Source organism: Dipodomys merriami, unplaced genomic scaffold (assembly GCF_024711535.1).
Source record: "Dipodomys merriami isolate MVZ:Mamm:240054 unplaced genomic scaffold, mDipMer1.0.p SCAF_8, whole genome shotgun sequence".
Lineage (NCBI taxonomy): Eukaryota > Metazoa > Chordata > Mammalia > Rodentia > Heteromyidae > Dipodomys > Dipodomys merriami.
The window spans coordinates 23958832-23982022 of NW_027206401.1; the positions used below are offsets into that span (position 1 = coordinate 23958832).

General features: G+C 40.6%; 1 protein-coding gene and 1 non-coding gene across 2 annotated transcripts; both read left to right on the forward strand.

Annotated features, from left to right (window-relative positions):
- Positions 1–7779: 7779 nt before the first annotated feature.
- Positions 7780–11047, forward strand: Ccn2 (cellular communication network factor 2). Its single transcript, XM_070011033.1, has 5 exons — positions 7780–8086; positions 8251–8473; positions 8651–8902; positions 9062–9273; positions 9662–11047. The coding sequence occupies exons 1-5, from the start codon at positions 8021–8023 to the stop codon at positions 9956–9958; spliced, it is 1050 nt and encodes a 349-aa protein (XP_069867134.1). The 5' UTR covers positions 7780–8020; the 3' UTR covers positions 9959–11047.
- An 8276-nt stretch (positions 11048–19323) lies between these two features.
- Positions 19324–19432, forward strand: LOC138819550 (U4atac minor spliceosomal RNA). The gene has a single exon (XR_011369476.1). It is a non-coding gene; the product is annotated as a U4atac minor spliceosomal RNA (small nuclear RNA).
- Positions 19433–23191: the final 3759 nt, after the last annotated feature.

The following is a 23191-nucleotide window of genomic DNA, read 5'->3' on the forward strand; positions in this document are numbered from 1 at the left end:
TACAAGTTGGATAGTTCATTTTCAACACACTATCTAGTGAGTATCACTACTGAATTAGTTCGTCCTCTGTGTCACCATTTCTGTGCCCTCCCCAAAACAGATAAATTTACATTTAAGACAAAAGGTACAGAAATCAAAAACAGTGACAGAGGAGAGAGAGGAGAGGGGAGCAAAATAACAAAAAAAACTTTTTGTTTCCATTTCTTGGAGTTCATTTTGCTAAACATTATTTTATATGATTGTATGCACATAGCCATTGAGCGTTTGTGATCCTCTTCCAAGAATATCCTCCTTTGGCCTTACTTTGTGAAGAATAAACAGTGTCTTTCTACTTCATATCACAGCATAACATTGATTGCCAATTAACCCAGAGGTGTTTTTTCTACCTTCTAGGGCTTGTACTTAAGGAGCTTAAGAAAAACTGAGATGACTGTATTGAGAAATCACTGGGTATAGATGTGAAGTAAAACAGGAAGTCTGGAAGCAAAGACAAAAGTGCCCTTTTTGGAAGAATGGAATTAAATTCAAACATATCCGTTCCACCTTTAAACAAGCCTGTCTGATATTAGACTCAGCTTCTTCACCTACAAGATAAGAATAGCTCTTAGACTTGCTATGAAACTCAACTAAGATAATGTATATCTAGGGCTTTGTAAATTTAAAACTAGCACATTCACAATTACTGACAAAGGCAAAACTGGCTATCTATTCCATACACGCAGACAGAGCTCTAAGGAACATTCCTGTTAAATTGATCAGATAAAATCATCATTGTGTAGTCTAATGACAAACTAAACAATGCATTAGTTCATTCTTACTTTTTAAACCTGATGACATCAAGACTATGAATAGAATGTGAGTTTCACTTCATATGTGGGGAAAGCTCTGACATAGGAGATTTCTGCTCAAAAGCCTTACCCATGTAGCCAGATTTTAATATACAACTCTCATAGGCATGGTGATGTAAAATCCCAGCATAAGTAAGGGCTCAGCAGTTCTTTGAACCATTGGAACTATTTAGATTTCAGCATTCTAGAGTCTATTAGCTATCAGTTTGCTTTGACAACTTGTTTGTACCAGTAGCTACCATTAACCATCAGACTGTTTTTAATCTGTACCATCATGTATCATGGTTCACATTACTTCAGAGAAGTAAAGAGGTATCCTGTCAGAGACACACTACAAAGAAACTATGGACACAGGTGATAGCTCAGTTTCACTTGCTTATTACTTATATACTATATTCTTACTAGCATAGTGTCTATGTTGGTCACTGAAGAAAGAAAGGCTAGTCCCTCTAATCTTTGTCCCCTTAATGACTTAAAATTATATAAAAGAAATGAAGGAAGTCATTGCTATCAGGTCACAAAAGTAAGCTGAGTATAGAATTTCTTTTTATATATCCAGAAAACCATGATTAAAATTAGAAACACAGAGCCAGACACCAATGGTTCAGGTGTGTAATCCTAATTACATGAGAGACTAAGACTGTTGGCCTGACTGGGCAGGAAAAATAAGTTTTCCAAGACTCCTTCTCAAGGAATTGCTGAATAGAGTGACAGGTACCTGGTATCCTAGTTACTAGGAAACCAAACAGAGATTGCACTCTGCATGGCTTCCAGTCATATGTCTGGACAGGAAGCAAGACCCTATCTCAAAAAGTAATGAGCAAAAATCAGAGCTGGAGGTATTGTTCAACGGTAAGGACACTGACATAACAAGTGTAAGGTCCTGAGTCCAAACCTTAATACTACCCCCCCCCCGCCAAAATCTAAAACCCATGTGTTCACAGCTATATTCCCATGATGCAGAGTCAGAAGATAAAGAAGAGTCTCCTACTTGTTCAAGGTCTCTGTCATTGGGGAGATGTAACCTTAAAATAGTGGGATTTGATTTTCTGTAAGTTCTCACCTAGTTTCAACACTCAAATCCCCTGAAGAGCTGGAAGATGTTATCGAGTGAGGAGAGGCCTTTAAACGCTGTCTGAGCCTGACTTAATCTTATTGGAAGGGAATCTCCTTTAAAGAATAGAGAAGTATGTTATTTAAAGACTAATGTCTTATAAGACAGTGGTTTTGTAAACATCTGTGTGTGTATGTGTGTGTGTGTGTGTGTGTGTGTGAGTGCGTGCACGCGCGTGTGTGCATGTGTGTGGTCACTGGGGCTTGAACTCAGGATGTCATGCTCTGGCTTTGCTTTCTTACTCAAAGTTGACACTCTACCATTTGAGCCACACATTTACTTCTGGCTTTTTTTTTTTGTCGTTCATGGGTCATGAACTCTGGGCCTGAGCGCTCTCTCTGAGCTCTTCAGCTCAAGGCAAGCTCTCTACCACTTTGATCCACAGCGCCACTTCTGGTTTTCTGGTGGTTAATTGGAGAAAAGAGTCTCATGGACTTTCCTGATGGACTGGCTTTGAACCATGATCCTCAGATCTCAGCCCCCTGGGTAGCTAGGATTGCAGGCGTACTCCACCAGCACCTGGCACTTCTAGGTTTTGCTGGTTAATTGTAGGTAAAAGTCTCATGAACTTTTCTGGCCAGGCTGGCTTTGAATCATATCTCAGCCTCCTGAGTAGTAGCAAGAATTACAGGTATGAGTTACCAGTACCCAGCTAGCATTGTCTCCTTGAGCTGCACAATAACTGAGCTGTACAATAACTGGGAAATTTGGGGCTCTGAGAGTAAGCTCCTTCTCGAAGTCCACATGGCACTTTATAAGGCAGGCATGCAGTTCATTGCTTCAGCCTTCCTTCAGCTTTTTCCCAAGCTTCTTTTAACAGTTTTCAGAAAGTATCTCAGGAGTTGCAGGGAAGAAGCTCAAACCTCCTGACCCGAGTGTGTATTCTTTTCCTGGATGAATTGGTGGGTCTATAATCATTTTCCTCATCTCCTTATCACAGCAAAATTACAAGGGCAACATACATTCCTGTCTGTCTTATAGTACTCTTTCAATATCATTGTCCTCTCATTGATTCCTATTTTGGGGTATAAAATAGTATCAATTCTCTCCTCCTAAATCTGCTGAGTCGTGCAAGTCACCCATTTCACTGAAGAATTACCCTTCTCTTCAAATTACACATCACCTTTCACTTCCTCTGTCACTGTAAGTATAATAAGGAGATGCTGCACATTCACTTTGATTGGACATGGAGTTAGAAATACTCCTAAGTTGCTCTATTATGAGAATTTGACTTTCCCACCTGTGAAGGAAGATGTCAGAGATCCACCTGTGCTCTCTGCACCACACATTCACACGAACAGACTGGACAGTGCAAGCCCCTAAATCAATGATAAACTAAATGTACTTAAACTAACAAATGTATGTGAGACAAATAGCAAACTATAGGAAGTATCTTATTAAAAAAAATTTCCTTTTCTCGTTCCTCAAGGAAATAAGCAGGTAAACATGAAAACATTAACCACAAACAAATCTGACTGCTTTCAGAAAAAATAAATGCTTTTGCATCACAAGATATCCTAAGAAAGTTAAAGAACTAATTCTAAGCAGGAAAAGGCAGTAGGGTAATGAAAGTAATTTCAATGGCAAACATCCGTGCTTCCTTCCCACCTTTGAAATCCCAGGGAGCCGTCCTCTCCTTAACCTGCATTTAAAGCAAATAGAAGTTCATGTAAAACCAAGCTAAGGTCCCTGACGATTTTTAGAATAATATTTATTAGTATTTTTCAAAAAGCCTCTGGCATACCATTTTTTTGATAGAATTCATTTACACGGTTGAACTTTAGGACTACTAAAAACATCAAAAGCCCACTCCCAACCCACTTGAAGGACAAATGGGTCTCTGTCCAGCTGTCCTTATATGGCTAGACTTCTTATAAGCCTGACAGCTCAGTGTATGCATTGCTTATAGGTCTTGGCTCTTAGTCACATTCCTTCGGTATGTTTCCCTGGGAGCTTTGATTTCCGCTTTGAGGGCTGGCACTGACTCCTGCTTGCTCTTATAAGAAAATGTCTACAAGTAAAAGTTGAAAATGTGCAAGATTCCTGCTTTAAGTACACAAACACTCTGAGTCTCGCCACTTCCCTGTCATCCTGCCAGCTTTTCTGTCTGTCTGATACCTGATCAAGTAACCTTTTTTTTTTTTGAAGGAGGAAAAAAACAACAAGAAAACATAAGGGAAAGAATGTCATACCTTCCCAGCTGAACATCTTACAAGAGTTAACCAAAAGACCTGCTGACTGGGCTCAAGTGGACACATACATACCTTATATAGCTCAGTAAACAACTCAGTGACAAGCTTAGTGAATTCCTCATTTTAGTAGGGGAAGCAGTGTGTGTGTGTGGGGGGGAGATGTGCTCTCTAAAATGGGTTTGGTAGCTAAACACTTACTTGTAAGTCAAAATAAGTCCATCCTCATCATTTTGAACACAGAATCAAAGACCCTTTTTCTTTCCTAATTCTGACTTGCTGTCAGTCAAAAGGATTGGGATAGGTCAGATTTGGACAAAATTGTAAGAAGCCACTATTTCCACTTTCCCGCCCAGGAGCACACAAACATTTGCTGACTCATTTATAATAGTACAAGAATTCAGATGCCATGGCGTGAGTTGAGGATGGAGTGTCAGCCTTTCCCTCTGAATTTCCTGGCATTCGATGGTCTGAATCACCATAAAAACATACTTTCCAGTCTGTGAATGTCTTGGGTCTCTCTCTCTCTCTCTCTCTCTCTCTCTCTCTCTCTCTCTCTCTCTCTCTCTCTCTCTCTCTCTCTCTCTCTCTCCCCCCCTACCATGTATGTATGTGTGTGACTCTCTTAATAGCAATCTTATATTTTAACCCTTTCAAGAGTTTTCATCAAAGAATCCCAATCTAACTTTATAAGGTAAAACATATTTTTTTTCTATTCTAAGACCTTATGTGCTCTTATACATTTTAATATGCTATTTCCTTCTAGCTAATATTAAAACTACCCTTTTGGAGCTACCTATGGATTTATTCCAACTTCAGGGTGTGAATTTTATAGGAAAACTAATTATTTGTATAATGTCTTGACTTTTTATGATGTTTTGATAGACTGGTAACACATTCTTTGTTATACCTTAAGCAAGATTCAAATAAACAAAGTACCAATGTCACTGAATATCACAGTTTAAATTTCTTATTATCTTCATTTTATAAATAAAAATGTGTGGCAATGTGACTCCTACATGCAACTTCCCTGAGATTTATGAATGGCAGTTCCAAGAATACAACCCAAGTCACCCAACTAAAAAACCCAGTCTAGCAACATAGCCCTCCATGAATGAATGAGTCTCCTCCCTTCATGCATGAAGCCATCCGTGGTGGCTCTTAGGCTGTCCTGCGGTTTCAAGAAATCTCCAACTGTTCCGCCATCTACCTCACACTGCAAGGCAGAGCGCTCACCTCAGGCCCACATCCCACCCACCTTAGGTGAAGCTCATGCTTCACATCTCCTCTTTCCCCGTCCACCCCACCTTTCCAACCCTTAGTGGTAGATATAATTGAAGGTTTAGATCTTGAAAGATTTCACTGTGGCTTCCCACATATTTTAAACTTTTAAAATCATCCACAGGGGAAGAAATGGTTGGGGGCCAAGTTGCTTTTAATACACATGTGGCTATTCATGTAACTTGGAATGTTGCTTCTTTAAATAAGAACTCTCAGGTCTCTCTTCTCTTTGAGGAATGCTTGGAAAGAACATTAAATAAGAATGATGAAAAAGTCTTCCTGAGCTTCAGAGGCCCTTTGCAGGCCCTTTGCACTGTTGACATGCAACTGTACCATACAGCATGTGGTGGCTTAAACAAGGTAATTGTGCACAGATGATGTGGTCCATGCTGAAACTCAATGGTCTTCTTTTCTTTGTTAATTTGGCTATTTTTCAATAGAATGAACTGAAAGTTTACAAGATGACTGACCATTTAAGTAGAATGTTTTCAAATCATGAATATGTAATACATCATTTCTAATGCCTGACTTTGCAATAGAAACACATATGCTTACTTTACAACCTAGATTTAGAATTATCAACAACTGAGAACTCTACTCATTGGAACCACCATGTCAAAGGAGGTAGCATTAGGGTAGACAAAATTGGCCTGGCTCTGAAATTATTGTCTTTGCTGAGATTACTCTTTTTATGTAAAATGGTAATTGGAGTTATTAACAAATAGACTCTAAGTGAATGTATGCTTAATTAGCTTGGGCCTTAGTGACTAAGTAGTAATATTGGAGATATTGCTGGACTGAAGACATGGCTGGGTTCTAGTGGTTCACAATTCTAATCCTAGCTAATCAGGAGGTTGAGATATGAGGATCAGATTTTGAAGCCAACTCTGGACAGCAAGGTCCATGAGACTTTTCTAAGCAGCAAAATAGCCAGAAGTGCAGATGTGAATCAAGATCCAACCTTGAGTGAAAAGCCAAATCAGAGTAGGAGGCCCTGAGTTCAACCCCAGTACCAGCAAAACAAAACAAAACAAAAAGGATGGCAATGTGCTTAGGTTTAACAGGTAGTATCTGACCTCTACACACAGCAGGGGAATGAAGGCTTTTCTTCTCTTCACTTGGTCTCCTTGACCTGTACCTTACAGACAAAGAGGACTCCCAGATGTGTGGGGAATCACTAAAAATAGATTCTTCACTGACATCTTATTAAAATCAGGCACAGCAAGATACACTCACCATGTAATTAATTTTTTAAACTTCAATGTCCAATCCACATTTGAAGATGATACGTTTCACAATAAGCAAAATCATTCAATTCTCCTCAGCCTAGCTGTCTTTAAAATACTCCAAATGAACACCAAGCTTCTGGCTGGACCCCTTCCAGGCAGATTCTTTCTTCCCACCTCTGTTCTATTCCTAACACTCAGAGAGCCTCTACTTACCCAACATAGGGCCATTTGCTGCACTCTAACAATAGACCCATTTTTCTGGAAGTAATGATGGCTACTCCCTTTTTCTCGCTGCACCACCCACAAGAAAACTCCTATATGTATTTAGAGAAAACAGCAAGAGTGGTAGGAATCTTCCCCCTGGAACCTACCTCTGGCTCTGTTCTTCTTGTTTGGCTGTGAGCCATTTCACCCTATCACAAGTGACAGAGGATCAAATACCTTCATTTCTGATACAGAATTCAAGGGTTTCACAGGTAGGCATCTTGGGGATTTCAAGTAGTTGTGTGTGTGTGTGTGTGTGTGTGTGTGTGTGTGTGTGTGTGTGTGTGTGTGTGTGTGTGTGTGTGTGTGTGTGTGTGTGTTAAAGCAACCTTATGCTCTCTTGTGTAGCCCCCCCCAAGAACCTAGTTAAAAAATATATATATCCCCACTAAATAATGAATAAATAGAAGAACGAAAGAAATACTGCTGTTTTCTTTGTTAGCCACGTACCTTTAAAAAAGAAAAAAAAATTCATGTCGGTGGTTAGAACAGGGCAAAACTATTAAACCCAGAAAAGGTGTCAAAAGGAATAAGTACTCCTGTGTTTTTAAAATGATAGAAATCAGGAGGGGAGGGAAGGGGACAGGGGGAAAAAAATCCTATTTGGGGCTGGAAATACTGAGCCTTTTTTTCTTGTTCTTTTCGGGTGAGCTGAAGTGTGCCAGCTTTTGCAGACGGAGGAATGCTGAGTGTCAAGGGGTCAGGATCAATCCGGTGTGAGTTGATGGGGCAGGAAGGCGGGGAGGAATGCGAGGAATGTTCCTGTTTGTGTAGGACTCCATTCAGCTCATTGGCGAGCCCGGGCCGCCGGGAGCGTATAAGAGCTGCGCCGCCCGCCCAGCTCCCACAACTCTTCCCCGCTGAGAAGAGGCAGCCCGAGCAGCTCCGCTCCGAACACCGCCACCCAGCATCCATCCCATCGCTTCCAGCCCGACGGCAGCCACCCCGGCCGACAGACAGCCAAGACAGCCCGGAGACAGCCCGCCGCAGCCCGCCCCGCCGGTCCTGCACCCACCTCTCCACCCGCAGAGCCCCTCGGCCCTCCGGACTCGGCCCCCACCGATCGCCCCTGCCTTCCCGCCGCCCATCCCCACCATGACAGCCACCGGCACGGGCCCCGTGCGCTTCGCCTTCGCGCTCCTCCTAGCGCTCTGCAGCCAGGTGAGCCCCCCCCTCCCCCCACTTTCCAGGCCACCTCTGGCAGCCGTCGGGGGGTGGAGATCGCTGGGCGAGGTGGAGAGGGCGTGCGCCCGGCCACCGGCCTGCGAGAGAGAGAGCGCGCCCGCTGACCGTCCCTCCCCGCCTCCCTCTGTCTGTCTCTGCAGCCGGCCGCTAGCCAGGACTGCGGCGGGCAGTGCCAGTGCCTGGCGGGCCCGGCCCCGAGCTGCCCCGCCGGCGTGAGTCTCGTGCTGGACGGCTGCGGCTGCTGCCGCGTCTGCGCCAAGCAACTGGGCGAGCTGTGCACCGAGCGCGACCCCTGCGACCCGCACAAGGGTCTCTTCTGTGACTTCGGCTCCCCAGTCAATCGCAAGATCGGCGTGTGTACCGGTGAGCCCACCCCTCCCCGCTACCCCTGCACCATTCCCCCGCCCCACACACCCCATCCTGGTCACTGCCACTAGCGGTGCGCCCTCCGCTTCCTCCCTCACGCTCATGGCTGTGCTTGGAGCCTGGGGACTCTGGGTCTGACCTCTCCGCCCTCCCCTTGGTCTCCCTCTCCTACAGCCAAAGATGGTGCCCCCTGCGTCTTCGGCGGGACCGTGTACCGGAGTGGAGAGTCTTTCCAGAGCAGCTGCAAATACCAATGCACCTGCCTGGATGGGGCGGTGGGCTGCGTGCCCCTGTGCAGCATGGACGTCCGCCTGCCCAGCCCTGACTGCCCCTTCCCCAGAAGGGTCAAGCTGCCTGGAAAATGCTGCGAGGAGTGGGTCTGTGACGAGCCCAAAGATCACACCGTGGTTGGCCCAGCCCTGGCTGGTAAGTGGAGGCTTTCCTCTAGAAGTCAATGTTGTCTTTCACTCCCACTCCCAGGGCTGGGTTCCAACCCTGCCAAGGGAAGAGAGAAATGGTCTTATCCCAGCTCTTTTTTTTTATATTTTATTTAACCTACTGTTTGTATGCTCGGTTCTCACACAGCCTACCGACTGGAAGACACATTCGGCCCAGACCCAACTATGATGCGAGCCAACTGCCTGGTCCAGACCACAGAGTGGAGTGCCTGCTCCAAGACCTGTGGCATGGGCATCTCCACCCGCGTGACCAATGACAACGCCTTCTGCAGACTGGAGAAGCAGAGCCGCCTCTGTATGGTCAGGCCTTGCGAAGTGGACCTGGAGGAGAACATTAAGGTACGTGTAGATTCCCTTCCTCCGAACTCCTTGTCTTGGAAGGATAGGGAGTGGAACCAAAGTTAGGTCTCTTTTCCCATCTTTGTTATTATAGCCTTGTTATCTCCAAAAATAATCTTAAGTATGGTGCTGTTGTGCTGAAATGAGACATTGTGTAATCAGAATTGTCAATTTTCCACGACAAAAATCCTCCACAGTGTTAGTTAATTCAAGACATTCCAGCGGAGGCCGTGGCTATTTTGGGAAAACTGGCAGACTAAACTCAAGAGTTTCTCTCCTCAAAATATAAACAGAAGTCAGACAACTAAAGCCTAGAAGAGAGCAGGACTGAGGAAAGCCACTCCCTTGGTAGTAATTAATGTTTCTTTTGTCCTTTTCTCTTCCTTAGAAGGGCAAGAAGTGCATCCGGACCCCTAAAATCTCCAAGCCTGTCAAGTTTGAGCTCTCAGGCTGCACCAGCGTGAAGGCATACCGGGCTAAGTTCTGCGGAGTTTGCACAGATGGCCGGTGCTGCACGCCTCACAGAACCACCACCCTACCTGTGGAGTTCAAGTGTCCAGATGGTGAGACCATGAAGAAGAACATGATGTTCATCAAAACCTGTGCCTGCCATTACAACTGCCCCGGAGACAATGATATCTTTGAGTCACTGTACTACAGGAAGATGTATGGAGACATGGCCTAAAGCCAGACAGTGAGAGACATGAACTCTTTAGACCATCACTTGAACTGATTCACATCTCATGTTTCTGTAAAAACAAATGATTTCAGTAGCACCAGTTAATTTAAATCTATTTTTAATTTTTTTTCTAACTGCTGGGGGAAAAAAATATCCCACCAAATTCAAAATATTGTGCCATGTCATACAAATAGTACATCAACCCCAGACACTGGTTTGAAGATAGTTAAGACTTGACAGTGTGGGACTACAGTAGCACACAGGGCCAGAATGTATACTGAGGAATGGCTACGGGAGCAGTGGAGATATCAGTAGCTGTCTAGTAGCATCACAGATGCTATCTCAAAGGAGAAGTGTGCATGGGATTTGGAGTGGGATAGAGGAGGTATGTTATAGCATGCATATACACTTGCATGCAGCTTTAGCAACAACCAGGATGTGTGTTCTCCACTCTCATGAGGCTGGGTCAACTTGTTCTGTAAGTCAGCACAGTAGATGCAGCTCTGACATTCTGATTTGAATGACTGTGGTCAGGAATCAGAATCCTGTCTATTAGACTGGACAGCTTGTGGTAAATTAATTTGCCTGTAACAAGCCAGATTTTTTATTGATATTGTGAATATTGTGGATATATATATATATATTTGTACAGTTATCTAAGTTAATTTAAAATTGTTTGTGCCTTTTTGTTCCTAATGCTTGGATATTTCAAATGTTAGCCTGAAATTCTGAACACCATAAATAGGATGTGAAATTTGTCTGATAATTCAAAGCCTAAAGTGGATACTCAAATGGAAATTGTAATCACTTAAGAGTTGACAGTCCATCAAAGCAGATGGTTTGAGGACCGCAAGGCAGTGATAGCCTTTGAAAAGATTTCTAGCTAGGAAATGTGGTAGCTTCACTTTTAGTGAACAAATGGCCTTTACTGAAAAATGGCTGGACCTGTATATCTGGTCAGATTTCTACCTGGAAGCATTTATTTCTACCTTGACTATGACTGGTTTTTGACAGTTTTGTTGGTTGAGAGTGTGACCAAAAGTTACATGTTTGCACCTTTCTAGTTGAAAATAAAGTATATATTTTTTCTACAAAGGGTTTGGTTGTTTTTTCCTTACAAACATTTCTGAGTTCTCTTGAGTACAAAGGGGAAGTTAGGGTTTCTTAAGATAATTTACCGATAAGAGTCTAAATACCTTTAATCATCTATACTACTCAATTGCTTTATCAATCCATTTTACATACACATACTTTATTCTGCATCAAATATCATAGGCTTGCAGATACATGCACTATATTGAATACAAAGGCATTTTTATTATCTTTCAAAGTAGTTGATGAACCTGTCAAATTTAATAGAATACTTCAGCCTTTACTAGTTCCTGTGGTCATCATACTTGGCCCTTTCTACATGTACTACCTCTCTGGCCCTTGTTAATCTCTGATCCTTCATATCAAAAACCTACCTACCTTACATATGGAAAATGGTTTAATTTCTTAATCTCTATTCCATACTGTGAGTCTATATCTGAATTTCAATATCTAATATTAAAAGTGAAAAGTACACAATGACATATATTAAAATGGAGTCATTTAAGGTCTTATTTTACCCAATTGTATTTGCAGTTGCCATGGTAATAATAACAAATGATAACAAAAAAAGAGAAGCCAATTATCCATTCATTAACACTAATAAAAATTTGTCTTCACTTAAAAGCAATTCCTCTATATTTCCAAGTCTTTGGTTTTATCCGATCTCAAAATCAATATATTTTGCCCATATAATTGATAGCGTGAAATTGTTATAATCAATAACATGAGATTGTTCAAGAGTCCTGATGAAGAAGCAATACGTTGAAAAGTGAACCCAAATAATTGGTAAATGAAGGAAACACTCCAAGGGCAACTAAAAGCCCATTTGTTTGCCAGAAACTAGCTGTGTATTGTAGGGGGAGGAAAATAGCTGCAGACAATGTAATCTGTCCTGGGGTAATTAGTATTGTAGTCATTCCAGGATAAAACATAGGACTGAAAATAAAGACTAGTTCTACAAATAGTGGCCATACACAGACCAAAAGGAAGACCTTCCGTATGTAATATGCAAACAATATTTCTGGTCACAGCATTGGGCTTTTAAGATATACACGCATACATATACAGCAACACTCTCAGCAGTAGCACCCCACCTCTACAAATTAAACACTCATATATGCTCGCACATGCATACGTATACACAGTGCAGTTTTAGTTTACACTTCCTTTCTGTCAATTGGTTCCTAGACGCAAAGATGGAAAGGCCATAGTAAATAATCCTAACTTCTAAAAGGAATGAGCAAATTCTGGAAAAAGAGAAGCCACAGTGCAAGGATACATTTTGGATTTCCTGAATTCCCACATCAAAACAGAGTAAATCGATTGCATAATCAAACTCCCATGAGCAATATTTGTACCAAAATTAGAGACAAGACACCTCTTGACCCTCAAGATATGAATGAAGACAAATCATCTGCCTCTAGCAAGCCTGCACTATGTCAGCATGTGTGTGGGAAAAAGCAAAGAAACAAAGCGAAGGGTTCTGATGTTTTTTAGGAGCGCTCAAAAGGAGCCAGCAATGTCCATTAGAAACACAGACAGTCTGTTTGAGGATTGTGCTGAAATGGGGTAGTTGTTGGGGTCAGTCCACCAGTGCTCACAATCTAGGGCTTTTTTCGAATCCAGAAGGCAAAAGCAGAAACAAAACTAGACAGGTCAGGGATGATAGAGACTAACCAACATGGGGAGGACAGAAGTTCAAAAACACAAGTAGCTGGGTGCTAGTGGTTCATGACTGTAATCGTACCTACTCAAGAGGAAGAGAGTCAGTGGATCATTGTTTGAAACCAGTTCAGGCAGAAAAGTCCATGAGACTCCATCCCCAAAATAACCAGCAAAAAAAACTGGTCTGGAGACCAGCTCAAGTGGGAGACCACTAGCTACTCAAGCAAGCCAACCAAGTTCAAGTCTTTAAGTTCAAAACCTAGTATAATAACAACAACTAGACAACTATTGTATTAATATCACATGAAAATGACATAAGAGGGATCTCTGTCAATTTAGAAAAGCTCCTCATACCTTTTCCTGAACAAAGGATCAGAAAAACTCATTTCATATAAAGTAAAAAAATTAAGGGGCTACTGTTCACAATAGCTAGGATATAGAAACAACCCAGATGTCCCACCACAGATGAATGGATCCAAAAATTGTGGTATCTATACACAATGGAATATTATGCAGCCATTAGAAAGGACAAAATAATGGCATTTGCAGGAAGATGGATGGAGCTAGAAGAAATCATGTTGAGTGAGGTAAGCCAAGAGCAAAGAGAAAAACGGCACATGGTCTCCCTGATAAGTGGATGTTAAATCCAAAATGTAAGGTGATAAGACAAAATTAACAAGATTTAAGAAACAAAGGACTCCCACTCATCTGGTTGAATCACTACCAAATAACCCCATGCTGCTGATCACATATATGGTATATATGTGCACACGGGAGGGAAACCAGGAGGACGACACAGAACTAGAGAGAATCGGGGAAAAACATACAACAGCGGGACCCATCAGATGCACTGGACATTGATCAAAATGAACTAAGCAACTCAATGACAGCAATGGGAGGGAAGGAATGAGTGGGAAAGAGGGAACAACTGATGCTATGCAAAACAAAAGAAATGTACATATCACCCAATGTGAAAGAAATAACTGCATTGCAAAGCTCATAGAACTCATAAATGTTATAGACCATGATAGACAATTTGCTCCAGGAAAGTTAGAATGTGTTTGTGACTTTAACTAAGCATCACTATCCCACAATACTGTGAAATTTGGGGAATTTGTAACTCATCACAATAAAGAATTTGAAAAAAAGAAAAATGAAAATTAAGGGGCTGGCAAGGTGGCTCAGTGGTAAAGTGCTTGACTTGCGTGCATGAGGCCCTGGGTTCAATTCCTCAGCACTACATAAGCAGAAAAAGCTGAAAGTGGCATTGTGGCTCAAGTGGTAGCATGCCAACCTTGAGCTGAAGAACTGAGGGACAACGCCCAGGCCCAACAACCAAAAAAAAAAAAAGAAAAGAAAAGAAAAAAAAGAAAAAGAAAATTAAGTTATTAAAGCCAAATTCCATAAAAATGGGGGATAAAACCTGTACCACAGGTCTGGGAAGGTGGCTCAGTGGTAGAGTGCTTGCTTAATATGCATGCCTTGCATGCATGAGGCCCTGGGTTCGATTCCCCAGCATCACATAAGCAGAAAAAGCCAGAAGTGGCGCTGTGGCTCAAGTGGTAGAGCATTAGCCTTGAGCTGAAGAACTGAGGGACAGCGCCCAGACCCAGAGTTCAGGCCCAATGATTGACCAAAAAAAAAAAAACCTGTATCACATAGAAAAAAATTACATATGTAATATATAATATAAATAATATATATATATACATACATGCACACATACATACTCAGCTCTACTAAAGATGAACACCAAGTGAACATCCATAAGAAGAATAGTAGTTTGTCTATAGAATATAAGCCCATGCTTATATTCTATAGACAATAATGATGCTTATGAAAAAAACCTACCTCATGTCATTATCATGGCTATGCTTTAGACATAATTTCAGTGTGTTGCCCAAGTTTTGTGCTCTGGAAGCTACCAGAGGACCACTAGAGTTACTTCTTAGTAACTTTTACTTCTTGCAACTTGTTAAAATGTGAGGTCTAGTAGAAAGTGGTAAGGTCACTGGAGACATTGCTCTTAGAAGACACCAATGCAGGGGTCATGCAAACTTGTTACTTCCCACGAGTGAGTTGTCACAAAAATAACAAGCGTGGCCTAGGATCCTTTTTGTTCCTAGGACTGATCTCTTCCCCTTGCGGCTCGGTTCTTCATCCCATGAGGCCACCCCCCATGTGGTGAGGAAGCCAGGAGGCACTCATCAGAGGCTGACAAGATGGATCTACCCAGTCTGAACTCTAACCGCCAAAGCTATGGCTAATATACCTCTTTAAAGAAATTAAATAAAGGACTGGGAATGTGGCTTAGTGGTAGAGTGCTTGCTTAATATGCACGAAGCCCTGGGTTCGATTCCTCAGTATCACATAAACAGAAGCCAGAAGTGGTGGTGTGGCTCAAGTAGTAGAACATTAGCCTTGAGCAAAAGAAGCTCACGGACGGTGACCAGGCCCTGAGTTCAAGCCCCAGGACTGACAAAAATAAATAAAAAATAAATAAAGTACTAACTTCAGCACCTGTGAGTTGTAGACACAAAATGCAAATTAGTCTATGGTGATGTCTGTGTCAGTTTTGTGGTACACTACATATCTCATGGTTGTTGTAAGAGATGGAGTTGGCCTGTACAAAGTCCAGACAAAACCTAGAGATGGTTTTGAAAACAAAATCAACCTTTTAATCAGTTTTTTTTTTAATTTCTTGATGGCCAGTTTAAAATCAGCTTTTTTTTTTTTTTTACTAATTTTCTGTGCTTTTCCAAATTTTAGGAAATGAGCATACTTTTTAGTTTGTAATCAGAAAGAGGGTTTTTTAAAAAATGAATAGCTCCTTTCCTCATTTTAAAAAAACAGCAAAGTATACCAAAATTATTGAAGTTTTCTATGATTTGAAGTTTTGATAAACGGTTTCTAAAATATAAATAAATAAATAAATATAAGGTAAGTAAATAAATCAATGACTTCACTATTCCAACTGCTATGTAACTGTATGTCTTAACTGTCCCATGTTCCAAGGAGTATACATAACACACAATTTCTACAGAATTCATGTGCTTATTGTTTATTCAATGTATTCTCTTATTCCATTTCTACATGCCAGAAATAGACTTATAGAAGATTTTTCTCCACAAGTCTATAACTATTCTTTACCTCATGAATCATACTGATTATATATAGACTGTTGCTAAGACTAAAAATAAACAAAGTAAAATACAGTCTTAAAATACTAAGATTCCAAATCTAAATACAGCATCCAAAGTAATAGACATGTAGACTATCTTCTACCTAAGATGTTTTTTAAAAATACTTTAAAAAGAGTTAGGAAGAAATATAGAGTATCACCAATTAATTGGACAAATACATAAAGACTTTCATTAAGTTAACAAAGTTTATCTGTTTTTATCAGTACAATTATATGTATGGTTTACATAAATACAATAACCTTGAATCTCTATAGCATATTTACTAAAACTAAATGTGTATACAACAAAAATATCACAAACTTTTACTTCTTAGTACATAGAAACAATAAGCAAAAGACATGTATAAACTTTTCAAAGCAGGTGTTATCCAGGCAAAAGTTGGAAACAACCAAGATGTCTATCAGAATGGTACAGAATATTGTCTATAAGAATGGTAATGTCCAACAAGAAATGTCCTCATTACCTTACTGATGTAACTATACTCTCTGTACAGCATCTTTACAAGAAAATAAAATTTAAAAAATAGAATGCTACAGACTATTTATGCAACTGACTGCCATATATTGTAAAAAGATCTATCTTCTGCTGTTAACAATGTTAACAGATTTCATTATTCTATTTTCATACATACAAATAAACGACTTCAACCTTATTCTCATTCACCCTCTCTGGTTTGCCCTTCCAGAACCTGTTCTACTTTCCTGTCATTTTTCTCTAATTTTTTCATTTTTTAATGTATATTAATTGTGTCAAGGGGTTTCACCATGGTATTTCAGAAAGTACTTTCTATATTAAGATGGCCTTTATTCTTTCATAAACTCGTTTGCATTTTTATATGCTGTCATTATTTGGGTTAATAAATCCCAGTGAAGGAAGTATTTCATATCATTCATAATTTTAAACTCAGAGTTACCAGACAATTTTACATAGTTATCTGAAGGTCTGGGGCATTTCCCAGCACTCTGTTGGCATAAATGTCACAATATCAGGATGTGGTGAGAGAGGGCGGCTTGTGGTAGCACTGGTCAGCACTGCAGTTCAGTAGATGGGGTATTTGGGGGAAAGAGTCACTAGCTTTCAGAGGGACCTCTAAGAGATAACTTCTGAGGAGGATGGGAGTTCTGGAAGAATCAGTTCCTGTTTGGGGCCTCAGACAACAGCAAAACCAAGTCAGAAAGGCAACTAGGAATACATATTCCTAGTTGCACATATACATTTGTAGTCACTCATATAATTCTTGACTTTGAAAGTTTTTGTTATGAGTCTTCATCAGCATTCCATCTTCCCTAACAGTCTCTCTGGTTCAAACATGGCTGTTCAGCAACTTTCCATACAGAGAAACTGCTCAGGGTAACCAAGTACACAGAAGGCCCCAGCTTCAGAAAACATAGTCTCTCAAGCTAGAAGTCCAAAATCTCTATCAAAACAAGTTTCTACTGGAGTTATAGAGTGACTGATGGAGATTTGAAAGACTGACAGAAGAGTGTGGCATTGTAATTGTGAAGAGTTGTCTTAGAGGGCTGCTTAAGCAGAGATCTGTCAACATTGAAGGAACTCAAACGTTTTTCTGAGAAGACATTTGGGATTGCAGTCTGGTAACATTTAACCTTTTAGAAGCCGATGGGATCCCAGGGCCATAGAGATCAGAAGCTGCTGGTAATTATTTGGAGCAGTATCACCAGCCAGCAGGAGGTTCTACCCAGTGGTGTAGTTGTTGGTAAAGACCCAAGCCAATGGGAGTGAACCCTGGACCACCTGTTACTAGGACAACGCATGCTTGCCTCTGTTGGAAGTCTACTGCTGAAAGCTGCCATTGCCAGAAACTACAGCCAAAAGGCTCTACTGGGAGATGTTGACTAGAAGCAGCCTTGGGTGTGTCTAGGAGGGAAGTAGGTCTGTGGATCAGGTACTTGAAGAGTGTTTTTGGGTGGAGAGTGTTTTTCTTTTAGTTGTCATTCTGTTTAAACCTGCTTAGGTGACTCATCTTTGATTATGGAGGGAAAAAAATAGAGAAAGTCTGTTGGTCCTCAGAAAGCATCATAATTTCCTTCAAACTCCATGTAATCCTACACTTCTATTAATAGTGATATTAATGTACTTGCTACCCAAGTGGAAAATCTCCATTATTATTTACTTTTCTCCTCCCTTTCCACTCATATTCAAATATTTTAAACTTGGTTAAAAGCCAATTACATAAAAATGGTCCAGGTTCAGTATTCCTGCAAGACTGAATACAATACTGGGGGTCGGGGAGGGGGAGAGACAGAGACAGAGACAGAGAGACAGAGAGAGTCTTGGAAATGTTTACCTCCAAGAGCTCTACCATGTCCTCACACTAGACATTAGACAAAAATTCCCTCTGGCTTCAGGCAACTTGAGGGGGAAAGTAACCATTTAGAATTAAACACATCATAGCCTTCCATTTTTCTTAACAAAATTGTCCTCAGGAAAAACTAGTTTGCCTGAATCTAAACTCTTGGAGGGCAGAATCTCACTCATTTTAAGAGGCTTTCTTGCGGACCACAGACAGTTAAGTTTGGGGCTTTAATCTACTCTGACAATCTTGTCTTTTAATCGGTGCTTTGAAACCACTGGCACTTAAAGCAATCCTTGTTATAGCTGTACTAACATCTACACTACTTGCTGGTTGCTATTTGTTGTCCTTGTTCTTTGTTTCTGGTTTTGTCTTCCATACTATTTATGCCTTTTTGGCTTTCATTGAGTATTCTGTTCCATGTTCTCCTTCTTTCTTAGAATATCAATTCTATTTCTTTTTATTATTATCTTTATCATTCAATGGGGTTTCAGTTCAGTCTGTCAGTGTATAAGTACAATACGTGCTGATCAGTGTCACTCCTTACATAATTCTCCCCCATTGCTCTCAACCCTCCCATCCCCTCTATTTTCCTAGCTACATTTTCATATTTATTTATACTTTGAATATTATGACTGCATTTTCCCACCCTCCCTCTCTTTCTTTCTCTATCCCCTTTGTCTTTAAATAGACTTGTTAAATATAAATTAAAAAATAAGATAAAATATAAAATTCAGTTCTCCTACGACAAAATTTCAAAGGCTACAATATCTCAAATGCTCAGTTACAACACAAGAAGACACTAGCTTCCCAGAATGAGCATTCCTGGTCTAGAGTACTTTTATTATCACAGAAAGTTCTTCTGCTTGAGAGTTTTGTTCTAAATCTTTATGAATTTTACTTATGAATGTTCCTGACAGCCCAGAAACTCTTCTTAGATGTGTCAGATTCCCAACAAGTATATGTTAGATTAAATAGCTTATTTAATTACACTATCTTATACATATGTGTATAGTGTGCTGTAAAAAATAGCTGACCAGGCCTAATGTTATTAGCAGATAATTTAAAGATATAAATATCTTTGAAAAAGATGATAAACCATCCTTTTCTTGGGGTTGCGCTACTGTCCGATGAGCGTTTAGCAAGGGCAGTACTGCTAACACCTAAACAAACAAAAAAAAAAGAGATGATATTTTTTATGTAAATTCCAAAGCCACAAGTGTAAGAGAAAATAGAAAAACAAACAGGAATGGAATAGATAAACAGCTTATGGGATAAGTTGAATTTGACAGAATACAGTTAGAATACAGTTCTGTTTCCAACCTATGCCCAACTCTTATAGTGGGGACTTCAGAACTGCTCTTGTTAGAAAGTACTGACTTCTTTCTTAGGCCCACCATTTATTCAAAGCAGGAAAAACAGTTAGCATTCAAGTCTCCATTTTGTATGTGTGTTTGCTTTAAGCCATTCTAGCTGCATACCTCTTTTCTGTCTCAATTCTTCCTCTATTTAAATCTAGTGCTCACATCGGTAGCCAGAAGATGGACTCAAGTGATTACCTGGCTCTTCTCATGGTGTGCCAGGCTAGGTAATAAATTTCCTCTCTGCCTTTCACTACTTGTCTCATTGGCACAGTGGGCTGAGTGGTTGAACCTGACACGTTGGAACCCAGCGAGTTAGGCCTCTGGCCTAAAACTCCTGGTTACACTCCTAGACATTAAGCATGTTTTTAATAGATCTGCCAGTATCATTTCTTGAAACATTTGGGTCAGATCCCATGGCACTGGGGTTGTTTTTGGCTGTTACAGTATTTTCATATTCAGATATTGTTGGAATCCAGTCCAAACTAAATCAATTTAGTCTTGCATCAATTTAAATATTTTCTCTTCTCTCAGTTCAGGGAAGTGAGGAAGTAGGGTATGGAGAAGGGTGGTCTTCCCTTTCATTCCCCTTACTCTGCCCCATGTTGACTCATCTCTAATTGGAAGCCTTACACCCAACTTACTATGGTAGGATACTATGTCATGTTGCAAAGCCAAGTAAGATGTAATCTCTGCTCTTACAGATCCTACAATCTATAGAACAAAAATACTTTCCCTCAACTAACCACACAAATAAGGTAGAACGTGTTAAACATCTCGAGGGGTTTATGGGGGAGTAATTCCTATAGAAAGGCAAATGAATTAAAATACACATTCATCTGAGACCTTAAAAGGAATGATTTGAGCTATGATTTGTAGGAAAGACATGTCAAGAGGTATTGGTTTCTTATCTCAGTATCAAATAAAGCATACACTGTGGTCCAGCCTTCTATCCACTTCAGTTTACAAAGATAAAAAGTCCATCTATGGGGTCTGGGAAGTTGGCTCAGTGGTAGAGTGCTTGCCGTGCATGCATGAGGCCCTGGGTTCAATACCTCAGCACCACATAAGCAGAAAAAAAGCTGGAAGTGGAGCTGTGGCTCATACGGTAGGGTGCTAGCCTTGAGCTGAGGAGCTGAGGAACGCTGCCTGGGCCCAGATTTCAGCCCCCATGACCGACAAAAAACAAAAAGGTCCATCTAATCTTGCTTAAGGAAGAAGAGAATTTAACAAGAAAGTCCTGAGAACCTTGCCTTGATGCAGGATAGAGAAGTTCAAAATACATCACCAAGATCCCATCCTCTCTATGTCTCTGCAGAAGTCTCCTTCTGCTTTGTATAAACTTCAGTTTAGAAGTTAACTTTGGCTGTCTGACCTAGCTCTCTGCCAATGCTCCCAGGCCTACATACTTCTGCACCCAGAGCCAGCACAAAGAGCCATACTGTCATCTCAGAATCCAAACAGGATTGTTAAACTTTGATGGATTAAGCAAACTGAGATTAGTGCACACCACTGAACCAGTTATGCCAATGGGAGAGAATGGAGATTGGGTTAGTTCAGGTGAATCTCAAAATCCTGAGTGTGAATCAGCTTTACTGATTGCACGCAGGTTAAAAGTTGTAGCCTATTGGTTCCACAAGAGCAGGGATTGGCAACATTTTCCTAGGAAAGACTTCATAGTACATATTTTAGCCTTTGTAACCCTTATAATCTACCAACTCAACCCTGACAGTGCAGTTTGGAAGGAGTCAAGGACAACATAACAACAACTAGGTATAGATGGATGCCAATGAAACTCCATTTACAAAATCAAAAGGACATCATTTCCCAAGTCTTACACCAGAGAGAAATTGAGCACAGGCAATAAAAATAAGAACTACAAATGTTCACTGGCTGCATAGTGTGGTGGAGAAGTCCCCTGGGTCTTTAGAGTTCTCCCTCTTTATAATGAAAACCGTAACAGAAGACTGCCAACTAGGAGATCTTTAATTTTGTCTCTTTTTTTAAAAACTCACCTTTAAGTAGTTGTACAAAAGAGGTTTCAATTCAACATGTCAGTTTAGGAGTAGTCATCTTTTTAAAAATATTTTTAAATCCTTTAGTAGTTGTACAAAGGGATTTTAACCAAACATGTCAGCTTATGTAAGTAATATATCTTGATCAGTGTTACCCCTTCCTTATACGAATTCTTTTTCTTTCAAAGTTCATCAGACCTCAAATTTAAATGGAGCATACAGTGTCCTGGTGCCCATAGCAGAAAGAAAAGTGACAAACCACAGACAACTTGCCTCAAGATACAATGCTTCCAAATATATATAGTCTCCTTGCCCATTTCCTTGATAATCTGTTCCTTCTCCAGTCTTACCCATGTTATGGTTACAACCCACTACAGTGTTTGCAGTCACTGAAGCCAAAAGCTTAGGTGACATCTTTGATATTTTACTCTGCTCACATTCCACAGGCAATCTGTCAACTAGCTCTATGTCCCAAATACACATTGAATGTGACTACTTCTCCTCCCTCCCTCTACCAACTCAACTACACTCCTGAGAGACCCCAGGTCTCTCTGCAGGACTTTGGCAGTAGTCTCTCTCCTTCTCCTAACTCCTCTATTGGACTTTGCCTATTCAATAGTGCAAATGATCTTTCTAAAACGTACATCCCTCCATCACTTCTAATTATGTTTAGAACAACATCTAAACTCCTTCAGATGGCTCACGAAGAAAATCCTGGTGGTCTAGACCATCTCCACGCTCCCAACCTCAGCTCCTCACTCTCCACCCTGTCTTCGGATGTTGCTGGAGGGTTCTATACGTCCACCTTTTGGACTCATTAATCCTTCCACCTACACAAGTCTTTTCATGAGATTTCTAGGAATAGTAAATCCAAGAGAACAAGATATAGGTTTTCTTATACTTTAAGCAGGAAGCTGGAAAGCATTTGTTGGATGGATGAATGATGTATATATGGAAAGATTAAACAGAGGCACATACACACATAATAGGTAAATGCAGAAATGTCCTGATATGTTCTTCCAGATGAAGGTACTGCATTTGTCTAGAGCTAAGAAAAGAAAGAAAGAACAGATTCACTCTGTGCAGAAAGAAATAGTGTGCTAAATTAAGCCATTGGGAAACAAGTTGATTTATTTAACACTGATTTCTTATGAAGGGCAGAAAGTACTTTGCAAAAAATTCCAAACTCTAGCAAAACTGGCAATAAGAAAATGTCACAGTTGTAATTGAAAAATGTAAAATGCCTACGTCAGTAAATTCTACAAGGTGTCATAAAGGAGAAATAAGTAACTTTATTGGCCATTCAAATATCTCCAATACCTCACTCCCAGAATTCTGATGTGGGGCCTCCTGGCCATGTATCATGTGTGGCACAGGATTAATTTTATGTTAACTCTCTAATTCCATTAAAATTCTGGTTACGATAAGGTCTGCAAAATCTCTATTTGAGAGAAAATCAACATACTGGTTTTCTTTCTTTCTATTCCTTTTTCTTTTTTTTATTTCTATCGTGTGTGTGTGTGTGTGTGTGTGTGTGTGTGTGTGTGTGTGTGTGTGTGTGTGTGTGTGTGTGTGTATTATGGGGTATG

Bases quoted from the DNA above. Each gene is read 5' to 3' on its own strand.
- Ccn2 (XM_070011033.1), top strand. From the start codon at position 8,021: ATGACAGCCACCGGCACGGGCCCCGTGCGCTTCGCCTTCGCGCTCCTC. The intron at 8,087-8,250 runs GTGAGCCCCCCC...CTGTCTCTGCAG, and splicing joins TCCTAGCGCTCTGCAGCCAG to CCGGCCGCTAGCCAGGACTG. The intron at 8,903-9,061 runs GTAAGTGGAGGC...GTTCTCACACAG, and splicing joins GGTTGGCCCAGCCCTGGCTG to CCTACCGACTGGAAGACACA.